This window comes from Pyrgilauda ruficollis, unplaced genomic scaffold, assembly GCF_017590135.1.
Source record: "Pyrgilauda ruficollis isolate IOZ18807 unplaced genomic scaffold, ASM1759013v1 scaffold97, whole genome shotgun sequence".
Classification (NCBI taxonomy): Eukaryota; Metazoa; Chordata; class Aves; order Passeriformes; family Passeridae; genus Pyrgilauda; species Pyrgilauda ruficollis.
The window spans coordinates 3,669,253-3,692,424 of record NW_024531821.1 but is presented as its reverse complement, the minus strand read 5'-3'; the positions used below and the strand labels follow the sequence as shown (position 1 = coordinate 3,692,424).

The following is a 23,172-nucleotide window of genomic DNA, read 5'->3' as shown; positions in this document are numbered from 1 at the left end:
GGTTGTGAAAGTAGATTCTATTTGCCTGCTCACTGGACAGGTTCAACTCTTATTTGCCACACGTTGGGGCATCTTGATGCGCGGCCAAGGAAGAGCTATGTGACCTTTAAGGGCTGTAAAGGCTGTATTGCCACATGGTAACTAAATAGATAAAGCTTTGTTGTTCTGGTTGAAGAACTCAGCCTTGCTGTGCTATTTTATTGTTAAGTGCTGATGGACATGAATAAAAAAATGGTGTAGCTGAAGCATATTTAAAGCTTAAATGAAAGGTGATGTTTAGTTTTTAACCAAAAGGGGGTCTTTTAATCGCTGGATCTTATTTTATCTCTTTTATCTTTTCTTCTTACCACAGAGAGAAAAAATAACATCACATCCTCCTCTAAAGAAATTAAGATCTCTCAATGACCTGGATCAGGCTAATGAGGAACAAGAAACTGAATTTTTAAAGCTTCAGGTCATAGAACAGCAGAACATAATTGATGAGTTAACAAGGGTATGTCCAGAGCACAAGGAAATTAGGAATGATTGCTGTGTACAGTTTATGACTGATAGTATTTCTTATAACTAGAGGTCTGAGCATTAATACCTTACCTGCTTTTAACATCTGCAGATGTTTAGCTGTAGGTGTGCATGTGTGCAGTTTACTGAATTTGTAGTTGAGCATCAGCCCCTACAACTCAAACCATAACACTGTGAATTGAGTTCCAGAAAGAGCTGTGGAGCTTGGGAAGGTACCTACATGTTCACAAGGCAGGGCTGTGCCGAGGTGTTTTTCCATTATAACTAAGTCATGCTTAAAAAGTTCCCTTAACAAGAGGCCGGCCCACAGTCCCATATCATGTGCTGGAAAACCATGTACAGCTAGACAGTGGGTTTCCAGTTCTTGTGTCATTTAATGCTGACAATTCCTTTGTCAGTGAACTTTGCATTATGATACTGAGGAGAAGGAGAAAGATTCCAAAACAGGCTGTTGTCTCTTCTGAGATATCATTGCTAGGAATGATGAGATCGACACTGCCATCATTTAATGACTTTGAGACAGGGGCAGCATCTCCTCATCAGGGGAGGCAGACAGCCCCTTGTACAGTGCCCAAACCCATGCACCAGGCCTCCCAGTGATTTTAGAGGGCAATCCATCAGCTCCTGTTTTTTGACAGCTGCTCAAGGCAAATGCACAAGAGCTTTTTTCATGTGGTATTTAGCTGACACACATACAGATTGGGATATGAATCCTCCCTTCTACCTGGAATCAGATTCCTGTTTGAACATATGGAGAGAGTCACTGGAACTTCTATTACTTATTTTCTCCATATATTTGGCCATCTGTCAGCTGCAAAGAAGAGAAGAGAGAGTAACTTTTTAATCTTACTTTCTAGGACAGGGAGAAACTCATTCGTCGGAGAAAGCATAAAAGGAGCTCAAAACCAATCAAGGTAAGATGAAAAATTGTTTCTTATTTACAGTGTTCAAGTAGGCTGTGTAGGAAAACACACTTTAGCAATCTGATTAAAGAGAGCTTTGTGGATTATAACAATCTGCTTTAGTGATCAGGTTTATAAATTCCTTAGTTACTTTAGAGCTTTTTAAATCCACTTTGAAATTCTGTTAAGGGTGTGCAGCTATTTTATTTTCAGCAAAATGGAGCTCCTGTCCCATCCGTTGTCCTTCCTATGGCCATCCCCCCACCCAGTAGTAATAATTGTTCTTCCATTTGATTTCTGTAAGTATTGGTCCTAGGGTCTGTTATGCTGAGAGGTATTAACATTATCAGAGACCTTCCCATTTTTTTTCCTGCAATCTGTTTTTCACAGCACATATGGGCTAAAGCCAAATCCTTGTGCATCTCTATTCTTCAGGTGGAAATTTCTGCCTGAGATACTGTGTCATTCTCTCCTGCTCAGTTCCACATGCCTTTGACTAACCCTTGTATCACCCTGAATTGGGTTAAGTCCAAAGCTGGTATATTTACAACAATTTTAGAGCTGAGTAGTCAGGACTGGTTTGCATAGCTCCTTTATCAACTAGATGTGAAGCATGACTTGGCAGCATTCATGTACCACCTCCAGAAAGTGGAAATATGGGTTACTTGGTTGCACTCAGTCCTCCAAGGGCATCCGTTAGTGCATCAGCCATGTTCTGTAAAAGTCACACAGCACTGTCTACACACTGGGAATTTCAGACAGTAAATCCTAGCTGTGTCATCACATTGTTTCTGTGTGGGTCGTGAAGTGGTGTACAGCAGACACAACAAGGACCTAATAGTATTTTCGTCAGTAAATTTTATTTCTAAACATTATAGAGATTATAACATTGGAGAATATGGCAATTATTTTCACTTGACAACACCATGAGCAAAAATTATAATATATGCAAAAGCTAATTGATGTCTTTGGTACATGTTTTTTGTGTGATTCAAACTCCAGGTTTAGAAGGTTTTAACCTGTCAGCAAAGTGAAAGATGTTGCTAAGAAGAAGTGCATCTTAATTGCTCATTGATCAGTTTGTCTTCAGAATTATCCATAAGCCAAGTATTTAAAGGCTCAAATCAGTACCCTGAAACCAAGCCTGCAGGGTCAAGCATCTGTGTCTTCACAGGACATGTCTCACAGTTTTCATTTGATTTAATTCAGCTATGAAATTGGCAATAGCGAGGTGTCAGGCATACAACCAAACTGTGGAGCATGAGCAATTGTTTATAAAGGGTGCCAGTTACTGTAGTCCTGGAAAGATGCAATAAAAGTTCCTTCATGTTAGTTTTGTATTAGCATAGCTTTCACTCATATGATCCAACAGCCATATCAGCAAAAGCACCTAGACATGAAAATTATCAGCAGTGTCTGTGCAAGAAGGAGGAGGGCTGCCTATTCTGTGTGTTTCCAGCTCCTTGTGATGTAACCTTTGCACACTACACTGCACTACACTTGGCATGTTGATAGATGCCTTATGAAGAGCTTCTTGGTTAAGAAAAAATTCTCCTGCCTTTTTGTAAGAGCATAGACTTTTCCTCTGGCATGTTGCTGCTCACATTATGTTTTCCAGTTAGACTGAGACAGACCCTCAGAAAAATTATTCAGCAAACTTACTCTTCACCAGCACAAGACCTGATCTTCAGTGGGTTTCCTTTGAGTTTGTGTGAAGATGGTAATTGCAGGGATAGCCCACTGTTCACTTTTCACACCTCATCTTTTAAGTAACTACCAACTCCCCCCTCTGCTGCTCTCTAGAACACATGCTACAAGTTTACATGAAGGTTCAGAAATCATGCTTTTCCTTCTGTAGAGACATGTGGTGGATACAGTTTTTGGGTATGATGATGATTCTATGGACTCTGAAACATCCTCTGTGGCCTCATATAGAACAGACAGGACACCAGCAACCCCAGATGATGATCTGGATGAGGTAAGATCTGACTCTTTCCACAGACAAGTTACAGGTTTTCAAGAGATGACTTTGAAAACAAGTGGTCAGGCTCTCAAGAACACTTAGGTTTTTATAGTGCATACTGAATGATAAATATTTTTTAAGTTTGACCTTTATTTTGGTTACTCATACTAAAATGCTGAGAGTTTCTTCCACAATGTAGTCCGTAGAGTCTATAGGTATGACTGCTCTGCAATTTGGGGTGGTTTTCCTCTCCTCTTTCAAGGAAACCTATCACATTTCTTGTAGTTTAAAGACATATCAAAGAGTTAGAGTGAATGGGATGACATCTTACTGGTGACCTGTCACTAGTGGGGTTTTGCAGGGCTCCATCTTAAGCCCTGTGCTCTCCAATTTCATCATAAATTACTTGGACACAGGACTGGAAGGGATACTGAGCAAGTTCTGAGATGATGCAAAATAGGCAGGAGCTGTTGACTCTGTTGAAGGCAGGGAGGCCCTGCAGAGAGACCTCGATGAATCAAGAGGGCTGGGCCATTACCAACCAAATGAAGTTCAACAAGGGAAAGTGCCAGATTCTGCCCCTGGGATGGGGCAATCCTGGATGTACAGACAGACTGGGGAATGAGATGCTGGAAAGCAGTGCTTGGAAAGGGACCTAGGGGTTGAAAGAAAGTTGAATATGAGTCAGCAGTGCCCTGGCAGCCAGGGGGGCCACCCATGTCCTGGGGGGCATCAGGCCCAGCATTGGCAGCCAGTCAAGGGAGGGGATTGTCCTATTGTCCTGCTCTGCTCTGCTCTGCAGTGGTCTCACATTGAATATTGTGTGCAGTTTTGGGTGCCACAATATCAGAAAAAATATTTAATTGCTAGAGAGAGTTCAAAGGAGAACAACAAAGCTGGTGAAGGGCTTTGAGGGGAAGCTGTATGAGGAGCAACTGAGGTCACTTGGTCTATTCAGCCTGGAGAAGAGACTAAGGGGAGACTTCATTGCAGTCTACAACTTACTCATGAGGGGAAGAGGAGAGACAGACACAGATCTCTTCTTTGTGGTGACCAGTGGCAGGGTCTGAGGGAATGGCCTGAGGTTGTGTCAGGGGAGGTTTAGTTTGGATATTAGAAAAAGGTTCTTCGCCCAAAGCGTGGTTGGACATTGGAGTGGTCTCCCCAGGGAAATGGGGAGCACCAAGCTTGACAGAGTTCAAGAAGTGTTTAGATAACACTCTCAGTGACTCTTGGGGATGGTGCTTTGCAGGGCCAGGAGTTGGACTTAGTGATCCTTGTAGGTCCCTTCCAACTCAGCTGATACTGTGATATAAATGATGTATAATCTCCCCATTTATTTTTATTTCAGATCACAGCAAGCTCACTGTGATCCAAAATGCTATTCGGATCAAGACCTGTAAAGCAACTACTGTTCTTAACAAATCACTTTTGCATTCTTTCCTTTGACAGTGCTTTGGTCTCCATGGCTTAGACATGTCCCTTCTTATTCTTCAGGGTTTAGCAGCAGAAGAGTCAGAGCTGCGGTTTCGACAGCTGACAAAGGAGTACCAGGCCCTGCAGAGAGCGTATGCACTGCTGCAGGAACAGACAGGAGGGGTCATAGATGCTGAAAGAGAAGCCAGGGTCAGTATTTGTTTGAGAGTAACAGTATTTCATTGCTGTCAGGACAAGAAACCCCTCAAAGGGACATACAATGGGATGGTGCTACATACAGCATCCATAACACTGAGAAATGTCTGTTCACTCATTTAGTGAGTACATTTTGAAAGAGAGTGACCATTACGAATGGACACAATCACTCAGTTTACAGGAAGCTGTCCTCCATCTGAACCTGAAAACTCTGCAGTCAGGCAGGCATGCCAAAGCAGACAACTCTGCAGCCTGACACAGAATCACAAGGGTTTTCTCATCATTTGTCTGTGTGTCATGGGGGTTGGGTTTTAAAGGCAAATGAAGGCCTGTGGTTTTCACAAAGGCACACATTGCACCAACTTTAGGAACATCTGAATGTTTCTAATGGATAAATGCAAATTACATTTTAATTTTAATCTGCTGCAGCCTACAGTAAACCTTCCAAGGCTAAAAATGTTGTCCCTCTAATAAAATTATAGAATTCATTCAGGCTGAAAGGAGCCTCAGGCAGGAAGGAACCTCCAGCCCAAATTCTTGCTCAAAGCAGTTAGCTGTGAGATCGCATTGGTTTGTTTAGTATTTAGTTGAGTCAGCTCTTGAAGAACCCCCTGGCCGTTAAATTTGCCTCTTCCCACTACCTGTTGCCACTCTGATCTGCTCAGCACTTTTTTTTTTGTAATTTAGGGATTGCCCCTTATGAGGGTCTTGGAGCAGAGTGCCCAAAATACCTGAGCTTGTGTTTTGCTGCTCTGATGCAATCCATGGTGGAACAGGCTTGGGTGGGGAGTTGGGGCTGATCCACTGCTCTGTTCTCTTGTGTCATCTGTGTGCCAGTCTAAGGGGTGGCACAAAACATCACGTCAAGTAATAGATCTTTCTAATGGTTGCTCACTCAGTGGAACTGACAGCATGAACCTAGGCTCTGCTGGTTTTGGTTTCCTTTTAATACCAGTCACATTGCTGGTTTTGTTACTCTTTAATGTAGTGCTTGACTTCAACAGGCTCAGGAGCAACTTCAAGCTGAAGTCCAGAGGTATAAAGCCAAAATAGAAGATCTGGAGAAAACTTTGGCTCAGAAAGGACAGGTAAGTAATTCTGGTGTGGTTTTTTCCCTGTTTTGTATCTTACCCGCTCTGCTTACAAAATAGCAAGCACAATTTCAGTATAAACTTCCATGAGATGTAACGTCACCAGTCAGTAAACAGGCAGATCTGGCAAGTTCAGAAGCCTTGCTACACCTTGGTAAACTTAAAATGTTGTTGTTCTGTAAAAGACAACTTGTCCCTGTAGGATGTTAAAGTTTGAATATTGTGGCTCCAATTTTCAATAAATGTGCACAGCCTTTTGGAATTTGATTATTCTGTAATACTACTGCTTCATCCAACAGGACTCACACTGGGTGGAAGATAAGCAGCTTTTTATTAAGAGGAACCAAGAGCTTTTAGACAAGGTAGGTTCCAAAGGTTTGCATGTTCGCTCTGAACGGTTATCTGGATCTTGTGAGACATCTTAAGGGTTTAGATTTTGCACAGCCTGTGCTACCTCAACTACTACTCACCTAATACTTCATGGTTCTTGTAACAGTCACACAGGTCATGATTTTACATATTTCTGTTAGATAGAGAAAACGGAAGCGGAAAACAACCGTCTGCAACAGGAGCTGCAGGATGCGCGAGACCAGAACGAGCTGCTGGAGTTCCGCAACCTTGAGCTGGAGGTGATGGATGGGCTTCTTACAGTAGAGCTGGTGGAAAATTAAGTGACTGCACTTGCACTGGACACCAGCTTTAATCAAGGATTTACACAAGTGTTGTAGCAATAAAACAGAGTTACAAATCAGGCCCAGCATTTTTAATTGTGAGCTGAAGTATGTCAGCTCTAATATCCTGGAAATAGTAAGCACCATACCCATCCACAGATGTTAGAATGTACAGCATACCAGGATGAGGAAAATGTGTAATCTGAGTCTCCCAATAGTCTGATGTCAAACACCTGTTTCTAAAGGGAGTATTTACAACAATGTAGAGTTGTTCAACACTTAATAAAGCAAATCACTTGAATCTTAGCTAGGTGACAGCCTTTCCACAGCCAGTTTGCAAATTGACATGATTTACCAAATAATCTCCTGTTAAAACAGTTACCTTGGATTTAGGATCCTGTCCCACTTGGCTCACTTTTTCAGAGTAGGTCTACATGTTTCTTTCTTGGCTTGTAGAATGAAGAGCTTGGCTTTGCAAGCCAATAATGATATAAACAGCAGCTATGGCATTCTCTATGTGCATCTCCTTCATTCTAATAGATTCTCTAGCATATTTTCAATTAATTTGCAGGAAAGAGAGAGACGGTCCCCACCATTTAATCTCCAGATTCACCCATTCTCAGATGGTGTGAGTGCTCTACAGATCTACTGCATGAAGGAAGGGGTTAAGGTAGGTCAGTTGTATAAAACAGTGCTACTCCCTAGAGGAGTGGTGGTGCTGCCCATATAATCCATTACAAATAACTCCACTAGACTTTAGGTATTTAAATTCAGTCTAATGTAAGAGTGTGGTGACAGACACAGTTCAATTAGACTCAAAATTCTCTCCATAATGATAAAATCTCTTTCAAAGGCAACTGAAATCAATGTGTGATGCATTTCCATAGGCTAAAACAAAATGGCTGGCTTCCATGTGGTTCATAGGATAGATGGATATTGCAGCCATGACAAAAGGTGGATGCCATGCTTTACCTTATTCTCTCTTTGCAGGATGTGAGCATCCCAGACCTTATAAAGCAGTTAGACATCCTAGGTGATAATGGGGTAAGTTGAAATGGGAGATATTTTGTCTTTACAAGCGGCATTTTGTACAGTGCAGTAAGTGTTATGTAGTTATGACTGTTTTCAGAGATACTTGTTAAATTATGCGTCTGTTACCTATGGTTTGGCAGACTGGGAAGAATATCCAAAAACCACCAATATTTGGGACTGGGCCCAACTGCACCCTATTCACTCAGGAAAACACATGAAGGAGTTTGGCAGTCTGAATAAACCACTCTTCATCAGGACTAGGATTCTTTCATACAGTTTCATAAATATCAAATTCCTTGTGGCTTTCTAAGAGGGCATAGCTGCCCATGTAAAAGAGATGCTGTATCTCTGGCCAACATTAGATATGTCTTTAAAAAGTTTATAAGAAATAAAAACAAAGGATCATTATTGTCTATTCATGTGCTGATATAGATCAGCACTATTTTTACAAAAGCTTTAATGGAAATTCAGTTTTGTAAAACTAGCATGAAGACAAACAAATGGGTCTAATTTTAGTTTATATCTCTCTTAAGGTGTAATGGAATGAATGATACAATTAATCCGTATCATGTAGAAAGGCAAAACCAGTGGTCTTCTTAATATGTGAACAGACTCTGAATATTTCAATGGAAACTGAATACTCTGTACTACAGGGATCCTCTGAAAAGTGTGGACCTGGTTTGTAGGCTGGATTGTCTTTGTTCATGAAGGAAACTGCTGCCAATTTTCCTCTTTCCTGTCTTTCCCTTCACAGAATTTAAGGAATGAAGAACAAGTGGCCATAATTCAGGCTTCCACGGTATTGTCCTTGGCAGAAAAGGTAAATAACGTACTTGCTCTTCTCATGTTATCTAAAGCCTCATCTAACACATTTTCTGCCCTGTTGTTGTCATCAATAATATCATTAAACTGTTTACTGTTGGGAGTATTCCCCAAATAAAATGAACTGTGCCAGCACAGTCCCAAACACCTTGCTGAAGCAGCAAAAATAACAAACTGAGCTGGCCCAAGCTGTGCAGTAGAACAAAAATAATATGAAACAAAACTTGCAATTGGAAACTGAATGAGAAATCATCAGAAATTTGAGCTGTAATTAGTTAAAGTTTGCGATTTACAGTCCTGAGATTTCTAAAGCTTCCAAAAGTCTGTATGCCAAGATTTCACTGAAAGTGTGTGTCTACATTTCTTGTTTCAAAAATGAAGAAGAAAGTGGAGGTTGGTTAAAATTGCTTTCTAAGGCTCAAATGCAGCATACAGATTTTTCAACATTACAGCTTCCAAGGACTCTGCACAACAATGCCTCTGCTTCAAACAGAACTGCCATAAAGCCAACTAAGCTATTTTTGAGATACTATAGCCCCATTGTGGGCTTTTATCCATGGGATGGAATGGGTTCCTTGTCCATCCAAGGGTGTGTGCTTTTCCATCCTCTGGTGACCCAGCAGTGGTAATCCTCTTGCTTGCTTCCCTGCCAAGTGCTACCTGCAGACATCATGGCCTCTGTCACAAACAGCCTCAAAATGAGCCCAGCAGCAATTGGCTGCTAAAAACAGACTAACAAGATGCTGTACATATCCCACTTGCCACTGCTTGTGTGCTAGAAAACACAGCAAGTTTCAGGTCTCCTTCTGTTCTTTCCAGTGGATCCAGCAGATTGAGGGAGCTGAAGCTGCTCTGCATCAGAAGATGATGGAACTGGAAAGTGATATGGTAAGAAAACTTTCCTTATTACATGTTTTAGGGACACTGATTGTGTCACACTTACTTGATGTGCCAAAAAATAACTAGGAAAGTGTATTGACAAATGAACTATGCAGCATTTCTCTGATTATTAGTGAATCCATAAAATTGTTCCTGGTCCAGTTCACATGCAGAATAACAGTAATAGAAATAGTAAAAGTTTAAAAAATTCCTCTCTCTGTGAGGATGACTGTTTATTAACAAGTACAGAGGGTTCAAAGGTTTCTCAATAATTTTCAGAGATACATGCATTATATGTCTCATAAGATTCACAGCCTAAACATCAGCTGTTGTATTGCATTTTATTCAGGACCAGCATGTGAGAAATTGTTGACTTGAATAATAACACTGTTGGCTTTCATTACACACTAAGTAATCTTATCCTGTTCTTATTCTAGTTAATGGCAGTAGCCTACGAGATGAACAAACATAACTACAAGAATTAGACAGCTGTAGTGGTGTGTGTTTTGTTCCTGTGGTATGTCTGTACCTAAGTCTGTTCAGCTTAAGGTGGACTGATAAGATAAAGCACAGCAGTTGCCCCCAAGGAATGTGAATGTAGAGTTAGTTCCTGTTTAGTTCAGTCCACTTCTGCACCTCTTCAAAAATAAGAGAAGGCACAAAAAGAGTAATTCCTGATGCCAGAGGAAGTATCTTTAGAAAAATCACTACTGAAAGGCCAAGCAATACCACTGAAGCTAACAGAGAGGATGGATTTAGTTCCATGTACATCAGACATTTTCACCCACAAGATCAGTCTACAGCTGTTTGCCCTTCCTTCTTTTCTGCCTGAGTCAGATATTAATAACTCTGCTGAGTATCAGTTGAGAACCAGTCTCCTCGTCCTGCTGAATTAGATATCTGTAAATGATTTGATAAAACTTCCTAAAGTATTTGGAGTAACTAATTTGTTTTTCTGTCCAAATGATCCTTCATTGTAGGAGCAATTCTGCAAAATAAAAGGTTATTTGGAGGAAGAATTAGACTACAGAAAGCAAGCTCTTGACCAAGCGTACATGGTATGTACAAAGGAAATTCTGCAGCATATGCACATACTGGTCAACTGTGCAATAGCACACAGACGTTTGTTGAATCAGGAGGAGAGATTTTTGCTTTTTTGTTAGTATTGGGTTTTTAAAAATTTCTCATTCTTCTGATGTACTAGCATGCAATCTGCACAGCTTCAACACAATAGCTCACCTTTTCATGTCATAAAAAGGCCCATCTCCTGAAGTCTGAAACTCTTGTCAGTTTAAGGCAGATATTGCTCATGAATATTGGCTTGTCCAGCTGGAGTTTTTTAGCGCAACAGGTGGAAATTTTAGAATTGGTGAAATAATTTACACTTCAGATACGAACATTCCATCCAACTCTATCTCTAACTCCATAAAAAAGAGTAGAAATGAAGGATTTCAGTGAAAGTTAATATTAAAATACTTTAAAAATAAAAGTTGCTATCCTTTTTTTCAGAACATAGAACCATTTTCTGAGTTCAGTTTTTCACATTTTTGCACACTTGAGCACAGGGACTGCCTCTCATGCAGGGGTCTGAATCTGCCACCAATCCCCCAGTTTCCAATGTGGTTTAAACCATGTTTCATCTCTAACTGACTTTTGGTATTGCATCAACCAGAGGATCCAGGAGCTTGAAGCCACCTTGTACAATGCTTTGCAGCAAGAAACAGTAATAAAGTTTGGGGAACTACTCACTGAAAAACAGCAGGAAGAGCTGAGGACAGCAGTAGAAAAGCTAAGACGTCAGATGCTGAGGAAAAGCAGAGAATATGATTGCCAGATTCTTCAGGAGAGGATGGAGCTGCTCCAGCAGGCTCATCAGGTAAGTAAGAAGAAGAAATCACACACCTGTGGTATCTACTCAGCCTTTCTGTGTAAGAACACAATCTGAGCTCGAATCTAGGCAAGCTGCAGGCCATGAGGGAGCCTGGCATCCAGCTTTTTGAATTGTCTCATACTTCGTCTTTCCTGTGCATGCAAGCACACATAATACTAGCTTGTGCAAGATTGTTTTGGCATATTTTGAGTTTTAAAATTCTAGCCTAAAGTTTTCATCCAGAATTCTGTCTGCACAGTGATAGCTTTGTAATAAAAATGGTCATCCCTAGTTACTGGACTGGGCACAAGAGAAACGGAGTAAATGCTGCTGGCTCGTATGGCACAGGAGAGCTGTCTGTTTTTCCAGATACTTCTTGTCCCTCCCAAGTGGGTATTTGTATTTTTCACTGCTGAGATAAGGTACTGCATTTCACCTTTGAAGACTGATGTTTGCTGCTCTGCAAGCTGTGATGTCCCAGAGCAAAATTGCAAACTGTCACAGCACATTGAATAACATGAAAGCTGCACCATGAAACAGATCTGACTCAGGCGTTTATGGGAGTAAGAGAAGAAGCACATCCCCAGTGGTTAGGGGGATTTGGTTCACAGGAAGTCTGAGTTCTCACAGTCTTGTGTGATCCTGAGATCCTGAGCTGGGCACTTGAGACTGGGTCCATCCTTACCTTTTGTTCCCAGGCCTTTGCGCATAAGAAGCTTCTTGATTTTAAACATGCTAGCTGCCCCGAGGGACACTGCCTGAGGGACACTGCCACAGCAGGTTTGGCTTCTCAGAATGACTGAGCCAGCCTCAGTTGGAAGTGGCTGAGAGGCAAAGGAAGGAGGAGATAGCCAAACAATAGGACAGGAGGCTGTGGGCAGAAACTGCTGTAGGAGAGGTTCCACCTGAAAATGAAAAAGAATTTATTCATTGTGCGAGTAACCAAGCACTGAACAGATTACCCAGGGAGGATGTGTAGTCTCCCTCCCTGGAGATATTCCACGGCCATCTGGATGCAATCCTGTGCCATGTGCTCTAGGATGACACTGCTTGAGCAGGGAGGTGGGACCAGGTGAACTGCTGTGGTCCCTTCCAACCTGACCCATTCTGTGATTTTGTGCTTCCACAGAATTTGAATGCTGCCATAAGTTAGTAATCTCATGTCCAGACATTGAGGAAGACATTCACAGATCACCTGTTCCCAGGTGATCAGGTGTTTCCTGCTTTGCCTCTTTGGGTTTCTGCTATTTGTTGGACAGCTGTCTTATGACCTGACTTAATTAAAAAAAAAAAAAAAAAAAAGATACTGAGATTCAAGGCCTCATTTCTTGTGCTTAGAAGTTCTGTTCTGGGGGATCTCTCCTCCCAAGCAGGCAAAAGTTTAAGTCATGCTACATAATTTTTTTTAAGTACCTAGCTCTGCTAAAAATACACACCTTGTCTATAAGTTACATATATGTTACTCACCAGAGAATCAATATATTCATAATATTGTATACATTTATCATTTTGGATCTAATAATACCACTTAATCCTCTTTCGACACATCAAACTGTGACAAATCTTAATGAATCATGTGTGAATTCTAAAGATTGTAACCATGATCTTACACTGTTGATCTGTTAAACACAGTATTAATAAATAGATAATGCAAAACCAGATCCATCATTGATACTAATTTCCAGCATTTAAGGATCCAGTTACATATATGCAGGATCATATTTTGAGCAGTTGCACACATGGTAAAGCTGTGGTTTGGCAGGATGAGTGGATGGAGTCACAGTATGACACAAGATTGTCCCTGCCACAGGAATGGATTTGTTGATTTCTAGGCTTTTGGCCCATGGAACATTAAGCTACTTGTTCAGTGGGATAGATTTACTGAGAATTTAATGTATATGCTTTCTTTTCTGATTTCCAGAGGATCCGAGATTTAGAAGATAAAACTGACATCCAAAAGAGACAGATAAAGGATCTGGAGGAAAAGGTTGGTTCTGTTATCCTTTGAAGCACACTGATTAACTTTGTTTTGAAAGTAGTCATCCAGTTCTCTTGAACTACATGACATTTCTGTTCTGCTCAGTCAGCTGCACCTGTTGGTGGTGGTCCACTGTCCCTTCTTTTCAGTTTGTGTCAGTAGATACAGACTTTAATCTTAAAATACTACATTACATTATTAAACATATAATGGTGGGTGTTTGGTATGGGTGTGTGTGTAGGTACCTATAAACATACATGTGTACATATATATATTTATATATTTATATTTATGTATTTATATGTCCAGGCTGTTTCTGGTATGGATTGCAGCCACTATCTTTTAACACGCTTAAAAATACCATGCGTGCTATTTTTATCCAGCTTTATGACTTGTCAATCCATGGGGTATCATGATGTGACAGCTACACCTCGGGCTTTCAATATGGTGCCAGTTGTAATCCATCACCAAAATTATCTGTTTTCAAAGCATGGGAAGTGGTGTGATACTTACAGAAGTAACAAGGGAAATAACAGTGTTTTCTGAATGAATAAATACTCTAACTGTTCTACAGAGTGCAAAAATAATTCTGATGCTTACAATGCCATTACCTTTCATTTTTACACAGTCTTATTTTTCTTCTACAGTTTCTATTTCTATTCTTGTTCTTCTCTCTTGCCTTTATTCTTTGGCCTTGATGTCAATGTGCCTCTTGGAAAGGTAAGACTTTTATTTATTTTGTCAAAGCTAGCACTTCTTGCACAGACCGGAGGATCACATCCTTGTGTGCTCTTGTGGATGTTTGGACTCACGAATGCAGCAGGTTGTTGTCAATTTGTAATAGTTCACAGTAGAGGGTTGTTGTACTGCTGAGTTGCTGGTGATATTGTGCTATTCATAATTGTAAAAATAAAAACTAACAAGGAATTTCACAGTATGAAAAAGCTAAGGGAATTGCAGGGGAAAATTAATGTTGATGTTTACAAAGGGATACAGATGGAAAACAGTTAAAATAACCTCAAAAAACTCTGAACTAACACTCAGGAAGGAGATCAGGATTTTTAAACAGTTAGAGCTCTTTGTCCAGCAGCAGGAAAAATACAAAGAAGGACAAGGAAGAATGATCAGCTGCTGAGAGACAAGAAGGGAGAGATAGAGAAATGGAAGGATTTTTCTGGCTGTCACAGTATACTTAGCAGCTGAAAATTCAGAATGCAAAAGGTAATGTGAAAAAGGGGAAATAAATCAGAATTATAATGGTCCCATTTTTCTCTGTGGCTAGCCACTTCCAGAACAAGGATGCTGGGCTAGGACAATATTTCTTTTGATCCAGGATAACAAAAGTAGAACATAGTGTACAACATTAACATATGTATAACATTAACATAAAACATAATGTTTAATGTATGTGTTAACATAAAACATAATGTTAAAGTTTCAAGAACAGGTGATGACAGTATAATTTTCTGATTTGAGGACAGACCCATACCGTTAAATTTCTCTGTCTCTCTTGGCTCTGGCTTCAGCTGTGTCAATGAATAATTGCTTTGCTCTCCACTTGAGACAAGCTGAGGTGCAGTTATGTGAAAGGTGTTCTGCCATGCCCTTCCACCATTTGTACCAGCTCATTCTTTGTTTCCAGATACAATTCAAGGTATTGATTATAATTAAGTGGCATGGGTCCAGTTTGGTGGGTTTTCCTTTTCCCTTTAAGGAAAAGCCTCTACCTTGTGTTTCATTTCAACTAGGTCAGAGCTTTCATTTGCAGTTTTGTGCTGATGCAGAGACAGCTCTCAGAAGTATCCACATCAACTGGAATCCACTGTGTCCTTGTTTGACCAGACCTCAAAATGAATGTTTCCGTGGGCTGAGGCATCAGTATACATGGAGGTTGGCTTAATCAGGGAACAACCGATAGAGACAAATTAGGAGAAATGTGGACAGATAGTGATCACAGCTCTTGTGAACAAGAGTCAGTATCATTATCAAGTTTCTTCAAGTTGTTTCTGTTTAAAACATACTGCCTTGATCCAGTGATTATGAAACACATTAAGTTATGACTGCATGCTTGTGTTCTTACTGCAGGATTTTTGAGAACCATGGTACAGCATGGTATGACTGTGAGATGTTTTAGGTGGCTCTGACTGGTGAAAGTTTGACTTCACAGTTTCTTCCTTATTCATGATGAAGAAAAAAAATCAGAAACTCTTCTGAAGTGACCAAACAGAATAATTTTAAGAAGCCAAGATTTTCACAGCACACAGTAGTAGCAAATAACTTTATAAGACTGTGTCTTTTGCTGTACCACAGAATCATGAGTCTAGAACAAGCAGTCAACTAGAGAGAGATTCCAAATAAAAAAAATTATTGGATTTAAGGTGCACCTTGAAAAATCGCAGGAACTGGTAGTGACATTTGTGAGAACCTGCCTGCATGAATTTTTTCCATTTGCCTGTACTGTTGTCCGTTTTCCGTTCCTATCATAACTAAAATAATGTCCTTGTGCAGCATATGAGAAAAACTTGGGCAATAAGAGGTTCAGAGTTTTATATATTTACAGTTTGCACCTACATTTTCCACCAGAGTGGGTATGGTATTGGTTCTCTAGTGAGTATTTGCCTCTTCTAGTACAGCTGCAGAATTGGTGAGAAGCTTATACGTCCTGGTATTACCAATACCAATCTCCTAATACCATTTGCTGAGAACACTTATGTCCTTTTGGCCCTAGTTTGAGGGCAGGTATTGGCTGGTCAGAAAAGCTAATGAGATGCTTAAGGTCAGAACTCCATATTTTTCCTAAGTTTGCTGTTTTTCACTTGGAGTCATCCTGCCTTCTTGGGCTGCTGGGTCCTGTTCAGCTCTCGCTCTTCAGAGCTGATGCACGCCTTGCTTTCATGTTCATTGAACAGGACTAATAGTGAAAACAACATAAACATTTCTGTGCTGTCTGTAGGGCTGACAAAGCTGTCCCAGCTGTACAATTGACTGATGTCATTGCAGGGGAATTTACATGGATCCCTTAGGGACTGTGTCAACAATTCACTTCCCTCCCCACGCCCTTTCTCTCCCCACCCTCCACCCCCATTCTGGCCCAGTCTCCTTCAGTGGGTTTTACTCCTGTTTTACATAACATCTAAGGTGTAGCAGGTGTAAATACCTTCGAGATCACTTTGTTGAGCCCAGGAATGCTGCTCTAACTACAATGCCAAGATGAGTTTCACTCATTGAAGTCACTGTTGCTCCATAGTGGCTGGTCCCTGGAGCACACAGGGGTCTAGTTCCACATAGAGAAGATGAGAAGCATCAGCAGGAGCTGAAATGTGGGTTACAGCCCCATAAAGCCTGCTAGGCAGTAGTGACACTCCTAGGACCACTCAGGAGATGAAGGGTTCTTTTGCCTTTCCCATCCTGCTTTTACATATTTGGCTTTACGAACATCAGGTAGGAATCAACAAGACAGATTATGGTGAGCTGAGTGACAGAGGAAAAGAGTCATGACAGTGGTGGAGATACAGTGGTTTAGAGAACTGACACTGACTATGAAGGTGGAAAAATCTTACGGGTGAGGTGTGTGTGGGGGATATATAAACTCAATGCTTTTCCAGAGGATCTGCACTGCTGTGAACTCCCTTGAACTGTAAAGACAGCTGCAGCAGGCCCAGCATCACAGCACGCATGACACCTGTAGAGTGTTTTACCAAGGCCAGTCACTCCACAGGTGCAAAGCATCAAGTCTTGTAGCAGTTCCTCAAAAACAAGGTAATGGTAAGCTCCTCATCCCCTGCCTTCACCCCTGCATTTTCCTCTATGGGATCCTCTCCCCTCAGTACCTGAGGGGAAATCTCCAGACACGAGCAATTTGGGAATGGTATTGGCAAGATGGAGAGGGATTTTAGCAAAGTCATATTTTCCAAAGCTGGAATACATGGAATTGGAGAGAATAAATAACATTGATTTGTGTTGCCCATTTGCATTAGAAAACACCTGCCTACCCAGGTGATTTAATTCAGCAAAGGTGAGCATGGCATGGGGAGTGTGCCATCAGTATTTCTTCTTACAACTATTGAGCTGTATATTTTGTCATATGTATAATATACTATATATATATATATATTGCAAAATTGCTTTACTTCCAGTGGATGCAAGTGAACTGTCTTAGCCTTATCATAAGGGACTTCGTACAGATCCCTGACAAAACAAACAAAAAGCCCAGCTCATCCTAGCAGCCACTTGATGATGAAAAGTCTGGTTTTGTTCACGCCTCGGTTCAGTTTATCCTTTACCAATCTTCTAGCCAGGAGACAGAAACCCGCAGTGTGGTCACAGAAAATACTTTCTGGTTTCCTTCTCACCCAGACTGAACACTTGACTCACTGCTGTACTGAAATAACAAAGGACAAGAATGTGCAAATGAAGGAAGCCATGTGCAGTAGCTCTCTAATTCCTGTTTATATGGGATTTTCCTACCTGCCTTTTCTCTGTGCTTGTGAACATATGTATTCACTTATTTGTGATCACATAAGGAAGTGTGGTCTGTGTGGATTTTGTACCCAGTGAGTTTTACTATGTAGGCTTGAATGCTGAGATAACAAAGACAAAATATGCCCTTTTTTCCCTGGTCTCAAACCTGAGAACCAAAGTTGTTTTCTATAGGTGGGGTAGGCTTTCTCAGAACAGCAGCAGTTTCTGTTTGCCTCAGTGCTGCATTAGCCAAAACTCTGACACCCCAAGGATATTGCCTGCTGCCGTGGCTCTTGTTACAGGTGAATTGTAGGCAGCTTTGGTTCAAGAGTCATTGAAACTTACGCATACTGCTCATGTGAACATGCCTGTGGGGACTTTTATGCACCACAGGGTTGACCTTCGTGGGGTTTAAATGAACAAGCTTATCAAAATACACAGAATTCTCACAAGTGCTTTTCATGCAGACAATACCAGTTTCACACTGATAACTACTAGCCTTTTCAGCTTCCTGATTGATAGATTGATTGTATCTTGGCAAATCTGGGATAGGTAGGTAGAGGAACTTACAAACTTATACCTTATCTGATACAGATGTTCTTTTTTTTTTTTTTTTTTTTAACTTTTAGAGTGCCCGACCACACAGATAAGTCCTTATAAAGGCAAATGCTTCCACCCCTCGATGAAGAGAATATTGTTTACACCTATTTTCAAAAGTATAAAAATGAACAACCTGTAGCCAAGACTGCAACCATCTTGTATTTTAAAGCCATCACTCAAAGTTTGTTACCTGACAATTCCTGTCTAAAGCTATGATATATGCTGCATTTAATGAAATCCTGTATGTTGAAATTACAAAAGGGGAAGAAAAATAAACTGACAACCTACATCACCTAGGAAGAACTTAAAGGGAAGGAACCACTTTCAGCTGATCAAGTCAGTGTGTCTTGGGCATGGAACCAAAGTTACAATAGAAAAATCTATTCCTGCTGTGCAGGGCAATCATTTAAATGACACCCTGTCATCTGACAAATGGATCAAAAATGAACAGATCAGAGTAGGAGAGACTCAAGAGATGCTGACAACTAAGTGCTCGATTTGAAGTGTGTGGCTTTCTTGCTGCAGGGACTCCTGCTCTCCCTCTTTGGTTTTAACCTCAGGAACAAATGACAGCTGCAATGTGGAAGGAAGAAAGGGAAAAAGCCCCAGTCTGCGTTACTGCAGGATGGGCAGGACAGGTCACCGTGTTTTGTGCTTGAGATTGTTACACAGCACCACCTGCCTTGGCCAAGAAATGGAAGAGGGTGAATGGCATAAGGAGGGTTTCCAGTGGAGTTGAAGCCTTCTCTCTCTTCACCATCCCTCCATGAAGAACAGCCTGTCTATTATCAGATACTTTTCATACTCTTTAAAGACTGTCGTTGAGATAATAATGACTATACTTGGTCTCACTGTAGAGTAACCACTGAGGATCACTGAATTAGACCTGCAGAGTTGCTTCTGAGAAAGAAATGTTGGAGGACAGGGCAGGGAGGAAAGCTAATCCCCTTATCCATCTGACATGATTCACAAAGCATCAGCTTCCAACTGTTTTGTCCCAGCTTGGAAAAATGTTTTCGTTGAGCTTGTCAACTGACTTTGTTAGTTGACTTCCTGATCAATGATACATAGACCAAAAATGGGGAAAAACATTGTGAACACAACCTTATTACAAATAAGAAATACTGCTAGTCTGTTTAGCTTTTTCCACAGTTAAGATAACTAAAAGCAGTTTTCATTTGAAAGCATTACTTACCTCTGTGATCACTGGAACCCAGCTGTGGTGCCTCCCTGAGGTCATAGGTCCATGCACCCAGCACTTTGTCAGAAATGTAGGTCCCTGCTCCCCAGCAGTCTTTCAGAAGAGTACTCCCTGAGGAGCATAATGCCCACAGCAGTCCCTGGGAGGGTCCTGTGCAGCCAGCTGCACCCACCCTCCCTTTCTCACTGATGGGCTGACAGTACACTTCTCAGTGCCTCTGGTTTAATTTCCTGGGGAATGGGGTCCTGCCTGTTCAGACTGGGATTCCTGTAGCCAGGTTCTGTCTTCTGTGATGGAACCTTAATTTTAACTGGAAGAAATTGATTTCTGTACTAGAAACTAGAAAATTAAGGGCCAGAATACAGCTTGTGCATTACACCTTCAAAGCAGGGATCACATGTACCAACATCTTACGCACATCAGAAGCTTTTAAAGAGCTTTCAAAGAGTTTTTTGAAGATTTTCTCCTTTGATTGCCTGTTTACTTTTACAGACTAAGCAGCTGAGGCACAAAGCAGTGAGGTCACTTGCCAGATCAACTCAGCACATCAAAAGCAGTTCCTTAGCCATAGGAGGGAGGAAGTTCCTCTAGTATCAAGGATGCCTGCCCCTCACAGATACTTTTTTTTTTTCTTTTTTTGGCCAGAATGGCTTTTAGTCAGTAATATCTATTTCACTAACTGCATTGCAATTCTGGGCTCAGTTTCTCCACAAAGACTGCTAACATCCTTATTTCTGGAGTGCCAGGAGATAGTGTTAAATATTCCATGGAAAATTAGAAGTTATTAGCAAGTGATTTTTTTTCCTACTCCTTAAAATTAATTTAAATTATAGAATGACCACATCTTGTTGAAACACTCTGGTTCAGCCAAGGGGTTTACTGAGTTCTGGCACCAAGCTGTATGCTTGCTGGTTAATTTTTTAAGAAATATGCTTGTAGGTAGATATGTTACATGATTGCAGGCACATCGTGTGCTTTTTGTTCAAATTCCTTTTCCCTAGCAGAAGACTCTGTGGATAAGGTTGGCTCAAATGTACATGTGCTTTCCATGAGCTGGCAGTTCAGTCCTGAAGCTCTGGAGTTGGGCCCTGAAGAGTGGTCCCACTCCTGTGACAACTGGAGATCACTGAGCAGCTTAACAACAGCTGGTTAGCTGCAGAGGGAGCTTTCTCTCTGCTTGTTCCTTCTTCCCACCTCACTTTTTTCTCCTCTGTTGGCATCAGGTAATTGCACACCTTCAGGTGGCTTTCCTCGGTGTTAGGGCTGGCAGTTAAAGCACTTGAGTGCTTCTTGCAGAAGAATTAGCAGCTCTTGGTTTCAGTGATGGTGCAATAGCTTCCACTGCTGGTTTGGTTTAAAAAAAACCCCTAGAAACATTTATTTCTGGCAATCGTACAGAAGGTTTATGGCACAGTTAGAAATACACACTTTCACAACATACTTAACTGGTCTTGTGGCAGGCTTCATTATTTAGACTTCCTAAGTCATGTTTTCTTATTTAATTTCTTTTTTTTTTTTTTGGTCTAATTTGCCCTCCTTACTGCTGTGTGTATACACATGCATGCAGGTATTGCACTCCCAAAGGTTCAGGGTGGGATGGGGGCTGCTAGTCTGACTGCAGCAGACCTGGGTCTGCAAACTTCAGAGACTGTTCCTCCCTCCAGGGAGCTGAACCCCTGCTGCTTTACTCTCCTTGCAACATTAACACATGCCATGCCTAAAACACACATGCTGATGTGAGTTAATATGAACTTTCTGCTATCAGCTAGATCAAAATGAGTTTCATGTCTGTGTGTATATATATACACACATGTATCTATATGTATATGTACATATATATACATATATATGCATATACTTACCAATTCCCTATTGTATATAGAAATTATTGCTGTAGCTTACGAAAGTATACTTCAGTCTAGGCATGGGGAACTGAATCAAGATTGTTTAGCTGCCACAGCTGGTACATTCCTCCAGATTTAGTTTCACTTCTCATGGGCAGCTAATTTTTTTATTCTTTTTTTCTGGACCCTTCTCTCTCCTTGGACTGTTAATCCTGGGCTTTCTGCTGTTCCTGATGTTCATTGACACAAAGGATTGAGAATCCTCAGCCAACCTCCCCTCCCCAAAAGCAACAAGAAAAATAAAAATCAATTTACTGCAGCCTTTGAGGACGGCGAATGCAGCCCTGGATCCCTCCCGTGCATCCCTTCAAGGCTGTCCAGGAGTAGCAGCACTCCAGGCTATCCATCCTGCCAAAGCAGGAGATGAGCCACAGAAGGTAGTACAAATCAGCTTGACCACAATTTGACTTGCTTTTTTTCCCCCACTGACCAAGTTAAGAGACTTTGAAGACTATTTTTTGAATTTAAGCACTTGAGATGAGGGCCTGGTTACGTGAGATGAACTTAGGCAGTTGGGGTTGCAGTAAGGAGATGGTATTTGCAGTGTTACCAGCCTGGCTCACAGGTGCATCCTCTCTTACTGATGTGCCTGGAGGACAATGGAGAATTTTTTTTAGGTGTTGTTAATCTTCCAACCACCTACCATTATCTCCGTGGGAAACATCCTCTGACACCCAAAGCTTTCAGTTCTGTGGCAGCCCATGAGGACTGCCCAGGCCAGGCTCTCCTGACATGAGCAGGGCTCAGAGAACAAACACACAGCTGCTGGTGATCCAAAGGGTTTTCTCTTCCCCTGCCCTCTCTCACATCAGCACCTCTGTGGTTTTATATATACTTTTTGTTCCAGATTTTTTTGGTGTCTCTTCCAGAACAAAATTGTAAATTACTTGGCAGAATGACCCTTTGATAAACACTGGACATGTACCTGTACTATATGTATTAACGTGTAGGAGAGAATCCTTATTGTATGTAAAGTTTTATGAATGGTTATTTTTTAATTTATGTATTTAATATAGGATTCAATGACCTCTGGTGTTTTAGTTTGTATAAAAAATAAAACAGCAGCATTTTTTAAAAAAAAACCAACCAACACTTTACATTCACGGAGATACTCAGCACAGCCGGAGCCTGTTCAGAGGAATCACATTCAAGCTGAGCTGCGTGCTGGGGCGCGGGGGCTGGGAGCACACCGATGGCAGAGCGAGCGCGATCCTGGCGCGGCCGCTGGGAACAGGGACGGCAGGGAGCGGTCCCAGCGGGGCCCGGGGTGAACGAACTTACTGCCGTGTGCCAGGCCGGGGCACAAACCAACACCGAACGGAGAGCGGCCCGGGGTGAACGGCCTTACTGCCGTGTGCCAGGCCGGGGCACAAACCAACACAGAACGGAGAGCGGCCCGGGGTGAACGGCCTTACTGGGGGCTGCCAGGCCGGGGCACAAACCTGCACCGAACGGAGAGCGGCCCGCTGCCGCCGGGACTGCGCGGGGCGGGGCCGGCGTTGGGGCGGGGCCGCGGCTGAGGCGAGGCCGGGGCGGGACCGGGAGAGAGGTGGGGCCGGAGGCGGGGTCGGCACTGAGGCGTTGGGGCGGGGCCGCGGCTGAGGCGGGGCCGAAGGCGGGGCCGGCGGTGGGGGGGGGGCGGGGGGA

General features: G+C 41.8%; 1 protein-coding gene across 1 annotated transcript in view; it reads left to right on the top strand.

Annotated features, from left to right (window-relative positions):
- JAKMIP2 (janus kinase and microtubule interacting protein 2) overlaps positions 1 to 14,080 on the top strand; it is a 33,915-nt gene extending 19,835 nt beyond the window's left edge. The window contains exons 7-21 of the mRNA XM_041489959.1: positions 353 to 493; positions 1,377 to 1,433; positions 3,280 to 3,399; positions 4,882 to 5,010; positions 6,021 to 6,104; positions 6,407 to 6,469; positions 6,638 to 6,736; positions 7,350 to 7,448; positions 7,769 to 7,822; positions 8,565 to 8,630; positions 9,452 to 9,520; positions 10,492 to 10,569; positions 11,184 to 11,387; positions 13,303 to 13,368; positions 14,007 to 14,080. Of these exons, the coding sequence (XP_041345893.1) occupies positions 353 to 493; positions 1,377 to 1,433; positions 3,280 to 3,399; positions 4,882 to 5,010; positions 6,021 to 6,104; positions 6,407 to 6,469; positions 6,638 to 6,736; positions 7,350 to 7,448; positions 7,769 to 7,822; positions 8,565 to 8,630; positions 9,452 to 9,520; positions 10,492 to 10,569; positions 11,184 to 11,387; positions 13,303 to 13,368; positions 14,007 to 14,057 (1,380 nt within the window). The 3' untranslated portion in view covers positions 14,058 to 14,080. The remainder of the gene's footprint in view (positions 1 to 352; positions 494 to 1,376; positions 1,434 to 3,279; positions 3,400 to 4,881; positions 5,011 to 6,020; positions 6,105 to 6,406; positions 6,470 to 6,637; positions 6,737 to 7,349; positions 7,449 to 7,768; positions 7,823 to 8,564; positions 8,631 to 9,451; positions 9,521 to 10,491; positions 10,570 to 11,183; positions 11,388 to 13,302; positions 13,369 to 14,006) is intronic.
- Positions 14,081 to 23,172: the final 9,092 nt, after the last annotated feature.